This window comes from Panthera uncia, chromosome D4 (assembly GCF_023721935.1).
Source record: "Panthera uncia isolate 11264 chromosome D4, Puncia_PCG_1.0, whole genome shotgun sequence".
In the NCBI taxonomy this organism is placed as follows: domain Eukaryota; kingdom Metazoa; phylum Chordata; class Mammalia; order Carnivora; family Felidae; genus Panthera; species Panthera uncia.
The window spans coordinates 86,723,715-86,740,902 of NC_064807.1; the positions used below are offsets into that span (position 1 = coordinate 86,723,715).

General features: G+C 59.9%; 1 protein-coding gene across 1 annotated transcript; it reads left to right on the top strand.

Moving 5' to 3' along the window:
• Positions 1-575: 575 nt before the first annotated feature.
• PLPP7 (phospholipid phosphatase 7 (inactive)) lies at positions 576-15,314 on the top strand. The gene is made up of 2 exons (XM_049630466.1): positions 576-3,484; positions 13,614-15,314. The coding sequence occupies exons 1-2, from the start codon at positions 3,034-3,036 to the stop codon at positions 13,976-13,978; spliced, it is 816 nt and encodes a 271-aa protein (XP_049486423.1). The 5' UTR covers positions 576-3,033; the 3' UTR covers positions 13,979-15,314.
• The last annotated feature ends 1,874 nt before the right edge of the window (positions 15,315-17,188 follow it).

Consider the following 17,188-nt stretch of genomic DNA (forward strand, 5'->3'; position numbering starts at 1 on the left):
AATTAGACTTCAGGAAAAGATCAGTGACAGCATCGATTCAATGAGTGAATGCATTCTGAGAATTCTTTTTTTTTTTTAATGTTTATTTATTTATTTTGAGAGAGAGGGAGAGTGCAGGGGAAGGGCAGAGAGAGAGAGGGAGAGAGAGAATCCCAAGCAGGCTCTGTGCTGTGCTGTCAGCGCAGAGCCTGACCCGGGGCTCGATCCCGTGACCGTGAGACCATGATCTGAGCCCAAATCAAGAGTTGGATGCTTAACTGAGCCACCCAGGCGCTGCTGAATTCTGAGAATTTTTGAGAAGTGGGACTGTGTGGCCTATGGTAGGGCCTCGTAAAGGGGTGGAGCCTGCTTCTCAGCTGTCTGAGAAAGTGAACAGGGCCACCCTACCTGAGAGAGGAAGGAGCAGGTCTCAGGGTCAGTGAGCCCCTCACACCCCCCCAGGATGGGGAACAGAGGCCAGGAGGGCTCATAGGACTTACTCGTGGTCACTAAGCTGGAGGTGGCCAAGCCAGGGTTTGAACCTGGGGCTGTCTCACTCCAGAGCCTCCCCTTAACCACTCCTGGGTCAGAGCACAGCTGGACTCCATGGACTTCTTCAGCATGGGTCCCACTGTGGCCCTCAGAACCTGCTGGCAGCTCTGACCAGACCGAGATGCTGACACAGACCTTGGGGTATTAATAGCCCCAATCTGGGCTAGGCTCCTCTTCCCCTCCTGAGGCCAGCCCAGGTCATGGGCCCCACGCAGGGAGAGGGAGATGCGTGCCCTGGTGGAGGCCTGAGCGAGTGTGCCCAGGTCCCTGCTGTCTGAGGGATCCGTGTCTGGACGCCCTCCTGTTCCACCCCAGGGGCTGGCTTGGGAGTTGAACCTCCACCCTTTTGGGTTTCTTGGCTGGAGGCCTTCATGCCTCTGAGCCTCAGCTTCCTCATCTGTAAAATGGGGGTGGTATCACATCTTCACAGAAAGGCTGGTTATGGAGCACGAAGGAGCTAGAGCACACAGCTCAGTACACTGCCCACCACCCACGCATTCCGAGCACATCTGCATGTGTATCTGTCCAGGAGCCAGGATGAGGCAGCCCGGGTCATCAGTGCTCCACCCAAGAGGCTGGGACGCCACCCAGTCTGGAACATCGTCTTCTGTGGCTGCGTGATCTGAATGGAACGGTCTGGAAGAAGGATGCCGGGGAGTCTGCAAGGGACCCGGACTGAGGGCTCCTGGAGTCTGCCTTCGCACCAACCAGGTATGGCGTAGGTGTGGGTCCTTCTGAAAGGGACACTCAGAAGTGAGACAAGACTGTGCCTTTTTTGCCAAACAGGATCAATTCCTAACCCATAGGGTTGAGGGCTCACTGTTGGGGCAGGGGCCCTGCTCAGCATTTAACAGACATCATCTCACTGACCTCACAATGGCCTTTGAGAGGTAGACGCTAATATTCCCATGTTACAGGTGGAGACACCAAGGCCCAGACGGGCCACGTGACTTGTTCAAGATCCCACGGCTTAGTTGGTGCCGGATCCCAGGTCATCCCCCATTTGTCAGACTCTGGAGACCATGGCTGGTGCCCTGTGGCCAGAGAGCACTCACCTCCCCCACCTTGGAAGGCTCTGAACCTGGTGCCTGGAGGCTGCGGGGTGTCACGGGTGGGCTCCATGATTGGAAGGGAAGGTCACAGCCTCCTGCCTCCATCCCAGCTGGATGGACAGGCCCTGAGCTGTGAGACCAGGGCGTTCACTGCTGAGCCTTCTGGTCACCCTGTATCAATGGCTTTCCCTTGAGCCCAGGCCCAGCCAGCCCTCAAAGGGCTGTGGAGACTTTGGGTTCCTGTAGTCACCCAGGTGGGGACAGAGAGGCCTGACTCAAACCCCAAGTCCTCAGCTGGGCCCTCTCAGTCTGCCCTCTTTGGCTCCCAGACTCTCTTGTCCTTCTGCGTCATGCACCGGCGGCACAGGCCTCTGGGACTTCATGTGGGGTAACCTGTCCTCCCACCGTGATTCTCAAGACAAACCGAGGCTGTGGTTCTTTGACCCTATCCCACGTCTCTGCACCTGCAATCATTTCCATGTCATTTGTCTGACCCCCCCCCCACTGAACTGAGCTTCCCGGGGACAGGACGGACCTGTCATTTGTGGCGTGTGCCAGGCCCCTCGGGTCGCATCGGGCGTTTGATAACCACTGGTGGGCTGCCTGAAGCTGCTGGAGTGCCCCTGTCCTTCGAAAAAATTCTAAGCAGTGGAGGCAGCCTCCAAGAGGCAGATCCATTACCAACTGATCACCCAACCCTCCCTCTAATGGAAATCAGATCTTACAGATTATTGCCATTTGATTGGACTCTCATGCACCGAAGCCAAATTCAAGACTGATCAAAAAATAGGAATAAAGCCCCAACCTGCCAGCTTAATGAAATGCTGTCAAGGTTGGGGGGGGGGGGGCTGGTCCCGGCCCCAGCCGACCCAAGATGATGCCGTCAGTGACGTCCTTCACTCCGTCTGGTGCCCGGGGAGGCCTTTGGCGTGGCCCCACTGTCCGGTCCACGGGACAGGGTCCCCGGGCCCAGGCCAATGGGGCGGGTGAGCCTGGCTCGCAGGGGTCCGCGCTGCTCCGAGGGAACCTGGTAAGAGCAGGGGTTAGTTCAGGGCCTGCGTCTGGGGGCCTCTGGGCCAGGGCAGCGGGAGGACTACATTTCCCAGACTCCTCCAGTCCCGGGGAGTGAGCCATTGGAAGATTTAAATAGCCCAGGCCCAGAGGCAGCGAGGCTGCAGCTGTGGACTCGTCCGCCTCCCCGGTGGCTCCATTGGCGCTGGCCCGCATCAGTGGGCTCGATTGGCTGCGCAGCTGGCACTGACGTCCCCGTGGAGCCCGGTGGCAGCTGGAGGTAAACAGCCATGTGCAATCCTGCACTCTATATTTAACAGCTGCTGCGGAGAAGGCAGGGAGGCAGGGAGTGGTAGCGGGATCCCCGGGCAGCTCCAGTCTTCGGGGAGAAGGCCTCCCAGCCCGGCTGGCACCGGCCCTCGTGGCGCGAGGCGTCACCATGCCAGCCTCCCAGAGCCGCGCCCGGGCCCGGGACCGCAACAACGTCCTCAACAGAGCCGAGTTCCTGTCCCTGAACCAGCCCCCCAAGGGCGCCCCGGAGCCCCGCGGCTCGGGCAGGAAGGCCCCGGGCCCCTCGGCGCAGCCCCCGTCCCCTGGCGATGGGGCCCGCGAGAGGCGCCAGTCACAGCAGCTGCCCGAGGAGGACTGCATGCAGCTGAACCCCTCCTTCAAGGGCATCGCCTTCAACTCCCTGCTGGCCATTGACATCTGCATGTCCAAGCGGCTGGGGGTGTGTGCCGGCCGTGCCGCGTCCTGGGCCAGCGCCCGCTCCATGGTCAAGCTCATTGGCATCACGGGCCACGGCATCCCCTGGATCGGGGGTACCATCCTCTGCCTGGTGAAGAGCAGCACACTGGCCGGCCAGGAGGTGCTCATGAACCTGCTCCTGGGTGAGTGTGCCCGCCGTCCGCCGCCCGCCCCGCCAGTTCCCCCGGGAGGGAGCCCACACCACCCCGCCCCCCGCCCAGCATGAGTGGGGCCCTCAGAAGCCGCCTGGAACCATCTAATGAGGTTAGGCAGGAAGGGTGCCCCAGAAACAGGCAAACCTCCAGCCTGGGAAAGAGAGAGCCGGGGATGCACAGGCGGGGGGCCCCCTCCAGAGCAGGGGCCTCGAGAAGGTGGAGGCCCTGAGGGAACCTCCAAGGAAGGGCCCGGCTCTTGGCAAAGTGCCCCCACTGCCCCAGAGGCGGCTTGAAGGGAGGGGGTGCTGGAGGATGTGGCCTCGAGGGAGGCCGTCAAGAATCTGGTGGGGGTCCTGGTAAGTGTCCAGAGAGGGGGAGCTCCCATCCCATGGGTTGGGGTCCTTGAGTTCCTAGGCTGCTTGCAAACAGGGCTTGTGAGCTGCTCCCACGCCCCCCCCCCCCAGTTGGTTCAGAGCCCCTGCCTGCTGCCCAGGCCTGGGGGTGCCGGAGGTCCATTCTGGGGCTCCTGCCCACTTGTGGCCGCCTAGAGTCCTTACCTGCTGCTTCCCTAGGTGAGTCGCTGGAGGAACCGGCCAGGTGAGCTGGTGCTGGTTTGTTTTACCTCCGTCTCTGCTGCCGGTATCTCTCCATTTGGCCCCGTCCTGTGCTGGGGGACCCACTACCCTCCACTCGCAAGGTGACACCGACCCCCATCCTGCGCACCTGCAGATCCCCAAGGTGCTAGGGAACCCCGGCTTCCACCCTGCACGCCGGGCCCACGTTGGTCCCCTCGGCCCTCTCAGCGCGGCCACCAATTTGGGCACAGGCGGTCGGAGGTCTCAGGCCAAGCAAACCCTGCCGAGGGAACCCAGCTCCAGAAGGGGGGTAGTAGGCTGGGCCACCGACAGCTGCGATCCCAGATGAAGTTAGGACAATGTGCGTCTCGCTGCTTAGGTCTCAGAGGGTCTGGGGCTGGACACGCTGTGGGTGGGACGTGGGGAGGAGGAGACGGTCAGGGGCTTCCTTGCAACCCCCCCCATCACGTTTTCCCGTTCTTATTAAATCGTTTACATTACTCGTGGTTTCCCCCGAATAGACAGTCCCACGTGACTGGTGCTATTATCGCTCCCACTTTACAGATTAGGAAACTGAGGTTCCTATAAATAAAGCAACCTGGCCAAGGCTTCGGAGCTAGAGATTTGCACCGGGCCCGCCTGACACCAGGCTTGTGCTCTTTCCAGGCGCCCTGCCACGGGCTGCCCGGGGCAGAGCCCTGCGCTCATTATCCAAGGTTTCCCTGGGGCTCTTACAGCCCCAGACAGAGCAGCCGTTCCAGAAAGCTGTGTTGGGAGTTAGGTTGTCTGGTGTCCGAGGACAGGGGTGAGAAGGGACCCTGAAGCCTCCCTCTCAGCCCTGCGCCCTAGCCCCTGTCCGCAGGTCCCTTCCCTGGGTGAGTTGGAGGTGACAAAGCTGTATTTGTAATGTGTTCAATGTTAACTGTGTGCCCAGCATTGCATGAAACACAGCGCTTCTAATCCTCTCACAGTCCCAGGAGGGAGAAGCAGCATCTTCCCCTTGTAAAGAGGAGGAAACTGAGGCACAGGGCGGCGGCTTGCCCACGGTCATGCAGCTGGTCAGAGATGGTGCGGGGAGCACGTCTAGCTTGTTAAGAGGAGGTTTCTGGCTCATTCCGGCAACCAGCAGCTGTGGGCCCAAAGGCACCTGCTTCAGATTCGGGATGCCTCCCTTCTCGAATAAGAATGACAGTCGTTCTTAAGTTTTTAAAAACGTCATTCATTGAGCTTCTTTGTGTACCGAATACGATGCCACGAATGTCCTGTATTTCATCATCTAAAAATACTTTTAACGACTTAATAAGCATTCGTATACCCGCTTTACAGATGAGTTAACCGAGGTTCAGAGGGGTCCAGGGACATGCCCACTCCACACAAGCGTTAGTGGCAGGCCCAGGGAGCAAAGCCACGTCCTCCAGACGGCAAACCCTTTGCCTCCCCACTCGCCGTCAGCCTGCAGGCTGCGGGTACCACCCCATCGTTCCAGAAGCATGAATACAGCAAGGAGGTGAAGGGTCTGGGGGGAAGTTTTCCACCTGCCAGCACCTTTGCTGGTATATCTGGGCGCTAAGAGCACAGAGAAATAGGGGCCTGGCCCAAAGCAGCCTCTCAACAGCAGGTGCTCAGAGCAGGCAGAGTGGTCTGTGGGCTCCACTCACTCTGTGGGGGTGCAGACCAAGCCCCTCAGTTCCGTGGCAGGAAGCAGGTAGCCAAGGTGGGTTCAGATCCCACAGCTCTGGCCCAGCCCGCCAGGGGGTCTGCCATTCTCTACCTGGGGAGAGCAGCGCAGAGTGGAGAGTTCAGTCTGTCCTTCAGTCTCGGGGGGGACGGCGGGGAGCAGCTTTCCACCCTAGAGCACAGGCTCCCAGGTCAGACTGGGCTTTTTCCAATCCTTCCCTGACCCTTTCCCTCTGTGAACTTGTTCAAGCCAGTTCCCGTCTCTGAACCTCAGTTTCCTGATCTGTACGTGGGGCCCCAGGGCTTAGAGGAAGCTGATAAGGCACTTGGCACAGTGGGTTGCAGGTGAACATCCCAGTCCTGCCCTCTTGCCCTGAGCACTGGGGCACCTAGCTAATTCCCGGGGGCAGTCTCTGGGCTGGGAGTAGAGGCCCCCCCCTGTGTAGTTGGGACCTAGGCTCCCTGCGGCCCCAGAAGGGAAAACTCAGGTGCCCTGGGAACTGAGAGTTCTAGCCGGTCACCCTGGGAGGGGTCCCAGCTGGGCCAGGAGGAAGTCCTCTGCACTGCCCCCCCACCTCCGTGTTCCCTCCCCCCAGGGCCATGCTGCCCAGCCTGGAGAACAAGCCAAAAGGGGTCTTAGCAGCTGGCAAAACCTTGGACTCCAGAGTCGGCTGGACCTGGGTGCAAATCCTAGCCCCGCTGTGGGAACTCGGACATGTGACTTTGCCTCTCTGAGCCTCATTTTCCTCATCCGGCAAATGGGTGGCTGGGACAGCTCACTGAAGAAGGACACATGAGAATCTTGGCTCATACTAATGCCAGTTAACGCTTGTGCAACTCTGCAGAGCAGTATCCTTGCCCCATCGCCATTATCAAAAGCAGTCTTGGGTCCCCCCCCCCAGGCCCCAGACACCTGTGAGATGACTCAGTCCCCTCCCTCGGCCCTCCCCTGCAGCGTCAGGCTTGATGATCCCACAGAGAGCCATGCGACAGGTGACCTAGGCCAATCCCAGCTCACCAAGCCCATCCCGGTTTCTTCGTGGGCCTGTCCTTGGCGGACCATGGCTCCCATGTCTTGTTGCCATGATCTAGAAAAGTGTCTCTATTGAGATTGTCCTGTCTATTAAAATTTTAGCCATTTTAAGTGTTCATGTCCATTGAACACATTCTCAATGTCATGCAGCCATCACCACTGTCCGTCTCCGGAGCTTTTCCTCTTCCCAAATGGAACCCCCATCTCCATTAAACGTTGACTCCCCAGCCCCTCACCCAGCCCCTGGCACCCACTGCTCTCCTTCCTACGTCTCTATGAACGTGACTTCTCTGGGGACCTCAGAAAAGTGGAGTCACACACCGTCGTCCTTTTCACTTTGAGTAATGGCCTCCAGGTTCCTCCGTGCTGTAGCGGGCATCGGGAGTTGCTTCCTTTTCAAGGCTAAGTAATATTCCGCGGTAAAGCTACGCCACGTTTTGTTGATCCGTCACCCATCGGTGGACACTTGGCTTGCTTCTGCCTGATGGCTGTCGCGAACAGTGCCGCCGTGAACACGGGTGTGCAAGTCCCTGCTTTCGGCGCGCTGGGGTAATTTTTCGAAGACCACCCGCACTGTTGCCCGTGGCCGCTGCACCATCCCACCGGCGATGCACGAGGGCTCACGTCTCTCTGGGTCCTTGCTAACGCCCACTGGTTTCCGGGTTTTGATAATGAGCATCCTAGTGAGCGTGCAAAGCGGTATCTCGTGGCTTTGAGTTGCATTTTCCTTAATGATCAGTGACGCCGAGCACTCTGTCATCATATCCTCTTCTAGCAAGGGAAATTCGAACATTACGAGGACAGATGACCAAAACAGTGAGGGCTTCCCTTAAACCCCCTCCTCCCCAGGAATAACATCCCCTGCGTCTTGGGTCACGGGCCTCCGGACGCGTGTGCCAGCCTAACTCTGGGCACATGCTAACATAGCGTAGGTTTCTCAAATGACCTCCTGCAGTGTTGTTCCCAGCAAGGCCTCCTTCTCACAGGACCCGCCGGGCCATGAACATGACCTTTGGGAACGTGGTCTCAGCCCCACGTCCCTTTACCTCAAGCTTCAAGGTTCAGAAATCGGAACTGGTCCGTCAGCCTTACAGCAGCCCTACACCCACCCGGCCCCCCTGTGCAGACCCTCTGTATAATCTGTGATGTCATCTCTCCCTCACCACCCACTGGGTCCGCTCTTAGCGACGCCTTGGTGACGACCTCCCCCCCCTCCCTGCCTGCCTGTCCCTAATTGATGGCTACCTAGGCTGACCGGCCTTCCCATCTGGAGCTCTCCTGTGGAGCCGGTGGCTGCCAGATCTGTAGGGAGAGAACATTCCCCCACCTTTTCCTGGCTTCACTTGTCATGTCTCCGTGGGGCTCAGTGAGACATCGGTCCCTCCACGGGGGGGGCCTTCAGCCGCCCCCTGACCACGCACCGTCCTGACAGCTGCCCTTGTGGCCATGCGTGATTGGGCAGGCTCATGTCTACACTGCCTGGTGCTCAGCTGAGTGAATAGATGATGCTGTCAGACTCCTGTGCCTGTGGTTTTAATTTCCTTGTCCCCTAACAGTCTTCGGAGAGAGCCGGAGCTGGCCTTGGTATCTGGATTCTTCAGATGAGAAAGCAGATCGTTCAGGCCAGGGGAGATAGAGACAGGCCAGGGCCCTCGCATTGCCCCCCCCCCCTGCCCTGCCGGGGTGCCCAGGGCTGGGGGCGTGGCTCTGGCTGAAGTCAGGGGCTGCCCAGGTCGGGAGAGGTGCCGGGCATGGGCACATGTGTCTACACACACACACTGCTCACACCGACAGAGTGGAGGTCCCAGTGCTAAAAGACTAGAAGTTTCCCACCTACCCTCGGGGCACCCCTCTGCTCGCTGTGCACCTCCCTGAGAGCTACATCCTGCTGGAACCGTGCACTGGTTTTGTAAAGAGATTTCGCGTGCCTGTGCTGAAACACACATGAAGTTGACCACGTGAACCTTCTTTAAGCGCTAAAATGCAGCGGCATTAAATGCATTCGCATCGTAGGTAACCATCACCCCCACCCACCTCCAGAACCTTTCTGTTTTCCCAAACTGGGGCTCTGTCCCCACTTAAACAAGAACTCCCCATTCCCTGCCTTCACTTGAGAACGTCCCCAGGGTTCATCCATCCCCCAACCCTTGGTAACCGCTGTTTACTTTCCGTCTCTGTGAATTCGTCTATTCTAGGGCGCCCCCTAAAAGTGCAGTCATGCACCACTTGTCCTTTTGTAAAAATAACTGTTGAACAATGTGCCCAATAACGCCTGTTCGTGGGAAGAAAACGATTAAATGCAGGATGACAGAAAGACAATAAAAAAATCACCCTCGTCTTCCTACCTAGAGAGAAGCACTCTTAACCAGTCGGTGGAGGCTTCCGGACTTTGTGTCTCTGCGTATAGACACATTTACATCTTATTTTATAAGAACGGCATCACACTGCAAATCCTGTTCGGTACTTGTCCTTCTCCACTTAACAAAAAACCCCACAGGGCTCCTTCGGTGGCTATAAATACACACCTGCCTCATCGTTGGCGGTGGCCCCAGCACGCCATTGTCTAGACTTGGCCACGACACATCCCATCCGTCTCTGACTCAAGGGCATCGCGTTGGTGCGGTCCTCGGTGTTAGGAAGACCGTGAATCACGGTGCGTATCCCTAATTATTTCCCAAGGAGATATTCTACGAATGGAAGAGCTGAGTCAAGGAAGTCGTGTTGCAAAGGCTTCTAGGTCTGAGGCCGAATGCCCTTCAGAAAGTTTAGACGGATTGGTGCTGCCCCACAGCCCTGCCGGCCGGTCCCCCAGCTCCTGGAGGAGTTGGAACGGGGGGCTAAGAGGCAGGGTCGGCCCCCGGGGCCGGAAGAGCTGGGGCGCCTCCTCCCTGCCCCAGCCAGTGAGAGTCACGGCCCACAGACCCGTCCCCTCGCCGGGCAACAAGGAGCCCCCACCCCACCCCCACCCTGGTCAGGCCAGGTTTGGCTCTCTGCTGAGCCCACAGCCTCCCCCTTCCCGCCTCCTGCCCAGCCTGATTCCCCCATGCTGGAAAGCAGCTGAAGCTCCACGGGGGCCAGGAGAGGTCACCTCAGCCATTCCTCTGCCTCCGGGCAGACACACACACACACACACACACACACACACACACAAGCAGCCAGTCACAGGCAGGCAGGAGGCCTCAGGAGCGGCCAATTCCAAAACTCCCATGATAGCAGCTCTTTTCTCAGAAAGCTCTGGCCCCTGGCCTCGACCCTGTGACCCCCCTGGTTCCGCAGGCAGCACAGGCCCCCAGGGTCTCTGAGATGGGGAAGGACAGGGGACGCTGAGACAGGTCTCTCATCCTGCTCTGAGGAGGGGAGGCTGCCGGGGCAGCAAGGCCTGGGGAACGGCTGTGCCTCCTGTCTGGGGGCCCGGACATCTCAGAGCCCAGCTTGCTGAGAGGGGCCGGGAGTGGAAATGGCTACAACCGGGACGGTGAGGGAGGCCGAGCCCTGTGTCCCAGGCGCCGTTTATGAAGCGCGTCCTGCGAGCCGCACTCTGAGTGGCCTCCGGGACTTTGTCAATGAGGGGAAGGGAGGCTGGGAGAGGCGGACGTGCCAAGGTCGTGCGGTCGGCAAGCAGCTGACCTTGAAGCTGGCCTCTGATTCTGGAGCCCAGGTGCGTGCACAGCCACTGCCCTCGTTGACCGCAGCGGGTGAAGGCCCGGGGAGGCCAGGTGGCCCGCTCTGCTCGCACGGCGCGCCAGGGGCAACGGGCTTCTGCCGCCGTCCTGCCCCTCTCCCCCGAGCATCCTGCCGGGCCGACCTTCCCCGTGGGCCCCCGTTGCCTCGTCTCCAAGGCCAGGAGGAATGTAGGTCAGGGAAGTTGACAGTGCTGTGTGATCGAAATTCACGGAGCCCTGAGTGATGGTGCCATTTGCTTCTATTTCTGGGCCCTAGATTATGCGCTGATAGTGTCAGAATCATGGTCACAAGGAGGGCTGGCCGGGGTGCTGGAGGAGGGGCGGGCAGCCCCGTCCTGGCAGCAGGAGGTGGGGGTGGGTGGGGGGAGGCCCAGGGAAGGCATCAGCTGTGCTGGGGAGCCGTCCCGCCTCTTCCTCCTCCAAGCCTCAACACCCAACGGCCACAGCGTGGGGACTGGGAGACCACTGTCCCGTTACAGAGAGGAACTCTATAACCAGTGCTTACTGCCCACCTGCTACCTCGGCCCCACGGCACTCGGCCAGCCGGGCTCACCAGCCCGGGGCCGGGCCCGTGCCTGACCTACCCGAGAGCCAGCCGTGCCCAGGAACTGGAGGTCCAGTGAATGAATGAACAAGGCATAGGATGGGTGGGGCCAGACGGACAGCCAGCGGCAAAGGGGTAGAGTCTCTACCTCGTTATGGCCTCAAGAGACAGAACCAGCCAGAAATAGCAGCGGATTCCCAATGGCCCAGACGCAGGGGCGCCTGGGTGGCTCAGTCGCTTAGGCATCTGACTCTTGCTTTTAGCTCAGCTCACGATCTCATGGTTCGGGGGTTCAAGCCCCACGTCAGGCTCTGCGCTGACAGCATGGAGCCTGCTTGGGATTCTCTATGTCCCTCTGTCTCTGCCCCTCCCCCGCTCGCTGGCTCTCAAAACTAAATATTGAAATCAGGGGACACAGGTAGCCTCCGAGGCCTCTGTGGGGGGGACAGGGGAGGGTCCCCGAACGGAGCCCCCCCCCCGCCAGCTTCTCCACAGGGCCGCCTCTCTTATCTGTTCCACACACTGAATCCTCGTATTTGCTTTCGACGGGGAAGAAATGCTTGGCTCCTAAAAAGTGAGGAGGGTGTGGGTCTAGCTCAGTCCTTGGCCTGTGGTTCCTGACCAGCCATGACGGGGGCCGGGGCGTGTGGGGAGACTCGGGCACAAGCCCTTCGTGCCTTCAGCCACCAAATCGGAGGATGCCAACGCTGCCCCCTCCCTCCTGCCTTCCTCTGTGCACACCTGCTCCAGGATTCACGCTTGTCTGGGAAGGCAGCTTTTAGACCAGCAACAGCCTGCCAAGGTGATGAGCCTTGGTTTTTGGCTGAGAAACTTGGTCACCAGTTGGACAGACGACGATGCCTTCCAGTGACTAATGTCACGTTTGGCTCCTTCTCAGGGCCCGATCCTGGTCCACATTAACCCCCCAGACCCCAGCAGCCCACCCGACACCCAGCCTGTGGCTGGCCACCTCCCAAAGCGCCAGGGAAGCTCTGATTTCCCTGCGGGTGGCGGAGGTCTCGGAACAGGCATCGGGTAATTTCGACCCTGGGGGGGAGCCCCAGAGAAGGAGACACTCTCACCGACGCACCTGCTGGATGCCGGCTGGCCGCCAGGCTCAGGCCGGCTGGGACTGAGAAGTAATAAGAGCAAGTCCTGAAGGACGAGGGAGAATAAGTCGGCGGGGGAGGGACAGGGCGGAACCTTCCAGAAAGGACGAGCCGCAGGTACGAATACTCCGACCTCTAAGTCTTGGTCTTGTCCTCCGTAAAAGGGGGACGATATGGTTCGGCTGCTGCCGCGGCCAGTAGTGTGATGGTTCCTCCAGAAGTTACCAGCTAGAGTTACCGTATCATCGTGCGACTCCGCCATAGGCCTCTGTCCTCACAAACACCGGAAACAGGCGCTCTGCAAATACTTGGACGCGAGCACCCGCAATAGCCAGAAGGTGCAAGGAACCCAGACGTCCCCCGACAGGTGAACGGATACAGAAACGGCGGGGGGCGGGGGGGGGGGGTCCCGGCAGTGGACTGTTATTCCGCTTTAGGAATAAGGTACCAGTGTGTGCTGCGTGGAAGGACCTCGAACACACGATCCTGAGTGAAAGCAGCCTCACACAAAAGGCCACGTGTCTGACTCCCTGCATGAGAAGTGCCCACAGGAGGCAGATCGGTGAGAGAGAGAGAGAGAAAAAGAGAGAGAGAGAAAGCAGATCGGTGGCGGCCAGGGCTGGGGGCAACAGGAGAGGGACAGGTCGTGTCATGGGTCCCAGACTTCCTTTTGGGGGTGAGAAGCGTGTTTTGCAGCTGGGAACTGGTGGGTGTACAGTCCTGTGAATGTATTTTTTTTTTTAAGTGTATTTATTTTGAGAGAGAGAGAGAGAAGGCACGCACGGGGAGGGGGCAGAGAGAGACAAGGAGAGAGAATCCCAAGCAGGCTCCGAGCCGTCAGCACAGAGCCCGACGCGGGGCTCGAACTCACGGGCCGTGAGATCATGACCAGAGCCGAAGTCGGTGGCCCAACCGACTGAGCCCCCCCAGGTGCCCCAACCCTGTGAGTGTGTTGAATGCCACTGAACTCTATGCTTAGGTGACACGAATTTCACCTTCGCTTCTCAAAACCAGGGATATAGTCATGTGCTGTTCCCAGGACCGCAGGGACGTCAGTGAGGTCCTTCCAGAAGAATCACCAGCCGGGGTTGGTGGGTCAGGACCGAGGCCCTCCTCAGGGGCCCGTGCTGCCCCCGATGACCCACTCTGTCGTGCTGGCACCTTTACCGAGCGCCATGAACAAATTGGGTCCGGGCCCTCGCGGAGCACGTGTGGCGTCAGGGAAGAGAGACGAGCGGGATGCTGAGAAAGCGTGTGATGGGCCAGGGCTTCGGTAAACGGGCGGTCGGGAAGGCCGGTCTGCCGAGGAAAGGGAGGGCCCGGGCCGGGTGGGCGTCCCAGGAAAGGGCATTCAGGTACAGCACAGGCAAAGGCCCTGGGGTAGAAACGCGCCGGGGGGGCAGCGTGGCTGGAGCGAAGGAAGCAAGGCAGGGCGGGGGTGCTGAGGTGTGAGGGGACGCTGACGGTCCCTCGGGGCCTCTCCCTCTCGCCCACAGCCCTGCTCCTGGACATCATGACGGTGGCCGGCGTGCAGAAACTCATCAAGCGTCGCGGCCCGTTCGAGACGAACCCCAGCCTCCTGGACTACCTCACCATGGACGTGTACGCCTTCCCCGCTGGGCACGCCAGCCGCGCGGCCATGGTGTCCAAGTTCTTCCTCAGCCACCTGGTGCTGGCCGTGCCCCTGCGCGTCCTGCTGGTACTCTGGGCCTTCTGCGTGGGCCTGTCGCGCGTGATGATCGGACGGCACCACATCACGGACGTCATCTCGGGCTTCGTCATCGGCTACTTCCAGTTCCGCCTGGTGGAGCTGGTCTGGATGTCCTCCAACACCTGCCAGATGCTCATCTCCGCCTGGTGAGCCGCCTGCTCGGGGCTCCGGGAGCCAAGAGAGGAGGCAGGCGCGGCGGCCGACCGGCGGCCCCACGTCCCCCGTCGCGGTTGGAGGCTGGCGACCGCGGCCGGGCCGCCCGGAGGCTCGGTGCGGCCGGCAGGGGCGGGTGCTCTCTGCCCCTTTGCCTGGACCGCGCGCGTCCTCTCTGGGCCACGCTTTGCTTCCGCCACGGAGAAGGCAGGCGAGAGCTAAAGGTGGCGGGAGCGGGGCCGGGTCTCGTCCCGTCCCTCGGTCGCCGTCACGACTGCCGAGTGCTTGGCTGTGCCCGCCGTGCCCACAGCGCGATGCCTGGCAGAGCGTCCCCCCCCCCCCCACCGCCCAGCACAGGTGCCACTGCCATTAACGGTCATCGGTAGCTCAGGACAGCACTTTCCCAAGGGCGCCCTGCTGGATGCCAGCCTGCAAGACGCTTTGGGAAGGAAAAGGGTTTTGTGGTCAAATAAACTTGGGCAATGCCGCGCACCGTGCCCCCGTGCCGGACATTCACGAGGGCCATTGTCGCCACAAAGGCTCTGACAAGTCCTGTGCAAATGCTTCCTGTCAAACTCCGTGTTTCCTCAGCGTATTTGACCACAGACCCCTTTTCTCGAGGAACAGCTACTAACCCCCAAAGAACCGCCGTTTCCTCAAGCGCGTTTTGGGAGAGGCCGCCCGGGAGCCGGAGGGCCTGAGGCACACGTGGGCCTCTCCCAGCGCCTGCGCAGAGCTCACGGCCGCGGGCCTCGGTGCCGCTTTGGCCCCCAGGGGCCGGACTCCATGTGACCTGATAGGTCGTTTCCAAGTACCCATCATGGATGTGCATTTCATGTGACAATACAAGGCGATATGCAGCGACCCCTCTCCTGCGTGCTCTCTCCTCGTGTGATGCAGGTTTCCAGGCAGGAGGGTCTCTGTTGACACAAAAGGGTGGGATGTCTTCAGCCCCGGATGGGCCGTGGTGTCAGGTGGTCAGAGGTTAAGGGGCTCCTAGATTTTTCCGGGCTGGTTGGTCGTTCTCCCTGAGGTCACGATGCGGGGGCTCGAACTCACAAACTGTGAGATCGTGCCCCGGGGCTGAGATCCAGAGTTGGACACTTAGCCGACTGAGCCACCCAGGTGCCCCCATTTTCACTTACATCTTAATCACATCTGCAAAGACTCGATTTCTGAATGAGGTCACATTCACAGGCGCTGAGAGTTAGGACTTCAGCATATCTTTCGGGGCCCACAATGCGACCCATAACACCTACGATCCTTTGGGGGAGGAAACCGCCTTCCTCTCTCAGCCAGGCCATGGGGACAGGGCAGAACATTCCCGTCTGCAGAGGGGTCCAGCTGCCCGTGGTGAACGGTGGGTGGGGGGGTCTCCGGACCCAGAGCACTCCACAGGCCTAGCCCTCAGGCCTGACTACCCTCCCCTCCTGCTGCAGGGAACCCACATCCGCCCCTTCCCCCCGACCCCCGCCTGGGACTTGCCCCAGCAGACAGGACCCGCCCTCCCTCCGCAACCCACCCCCCCAAGGCCCCGGGCTTCTCTCCTGAGCCTCCGGTGTTCCCTTTGCTGCTAGGGGTGTGGGACACCTGCACCTTGTCTTTTCCCTCGAGGGGCTCTGGGGCACCCAACCGGCCGGGCCACCACGATTTAAACCCCCAACTTGCCACGTTGAACATCGGTTGCTTCTGGAGCCTTTACAATACATTCTGCGCATTTCCATGGACGCTCCCAGGTGGCAAGTTTACGGGATGCGGAACAGAATGGGGTGAGGCTGTCTTCCTTCTTCACCTCGCCCCTACCCTGGGAACCTGCCGTCCACGGTGGATCCCGTTCCAGCTTTGGGCTGGGGACGGGCCCACGTCCCCAGCAGGGACACAGGTCCCCAAGGGCTCTGCCTCTGCAGGGGGTGGGTGGCGGTCTCTGGAGTGTCTAGGATGAGAGGGGATGCTGGAGAATGGAGGCCCCTCGGCGGCCCCCCTAAGGCTTAAGGGGAGCTGGTGGCACCCCGAGCGCCTAACAAATGCTTAAGAGGAAAGGCATCCTGGGAAGCCTTGTCTGGAAGGCACACGCTGTGGGGTGTCAGTTACACTGGGTGCTAGAGACCCAGGCTCAGGCCAGTGCCAGCTCTTCCTGGCAGCGGTGACATCCCCTCTCGGAGCCCTCGTGTCCTGATCTGTCACATGAGGATGACAGTGATCCCTGTGAGGGCATGCGTGACCCCGGGGCGCCCTCCGTGGGGGAGCCTGGCGTAAGGTCTGTGCCCGAGGATGTCACCCTGGCATCCTGGACGGACCCCTCTGAGGGAGCCCACGAGAGCAGAGCTGGGGGCGGGGTTGGGAGGAGGCTGTGATTCCTCAGGAACCCGCCATCCCCCCACTGTTTCTGGAGAGAGCCTGGGGCCGGGGACTGGGGGCAGGGGAGACGAGGGGACAGCTTCCAGAGCCCCAGCGATGCAACCAGAAAGTATGGGTGTGTTGTCGCATGGGTATAGGGACCGGACTCCTGTGACCAAAGCCAATACCTGCTCCCTCTTTCTTTTTTTTTTTTTTTCCTGGTGAATTTTAAGAAGTGGTGTTTGAATGGTGAACCAAGCCTACGTGCCCAGGATAAACCCCGGGGGTCACGACGCAGTACCCTTTTCTAAATATTGCTGGATTGGACTGGATAAAGATCTTGTTAAGGATTTTTGCCTCTAGAGCCACGAGGGCCGTCCTTGATCTGTCTGTGTCCGCTTGGGTCATCAGGGTAACGCTGACCTCGTCTATTTTTCCGAGAGGCTGTGCAGAATCGACATTTTCCTCTTTACCCCTCAGATCTCAGGCCTCTCCTTCATTCCTAACCTCTCCGGAACCACCTGTCAGTGGAGCTGACATTCAATTCACGACTGACTCTGGGAGAGGAGGGGAGGGGAGGGGAGGGGAGGGGACTTGGCCCTATTTTACAGGCGAGAAGACTGAGGCTCGGAGAAGGAAAGTCGTTTCCCCAGAGTCACTCAGCTAGGATGTGGCACAGCCAGGATTGGAGCCCAGGCCTGAGCGGCCTCAGAGCAGAGAAGCCCTCTGGAAAACAGAAGGGCAGGGCGCCCCCCAGCGTCGGGGCAAGGTTGCCGGCAACGGGTGGGTTGGCTTTTCGTCTTATTATTTATTGACATCTAGTTGGTGCACAATAGTTGTATTAGCTTCAGGTGTGCCACTTTTTCATTT

Bases quoted from the DNA above. Each gene is read 5' to 3' on its own strand.
- PLPP7 (XM_049630466.1), top strand. From the start codon at position 3,034: ATGCCAGCCTCCCAGAGCCGCGCCCGGGCCCGGGACCGCAACAACGTC. The intron at 3,485-13,613 runs GTGAGTGTGCCC...TCTCGCCCACAG, and splicing joins GCTCATGAACCTGCTCCTGG to CCCTGCTCCTGGACATCATG.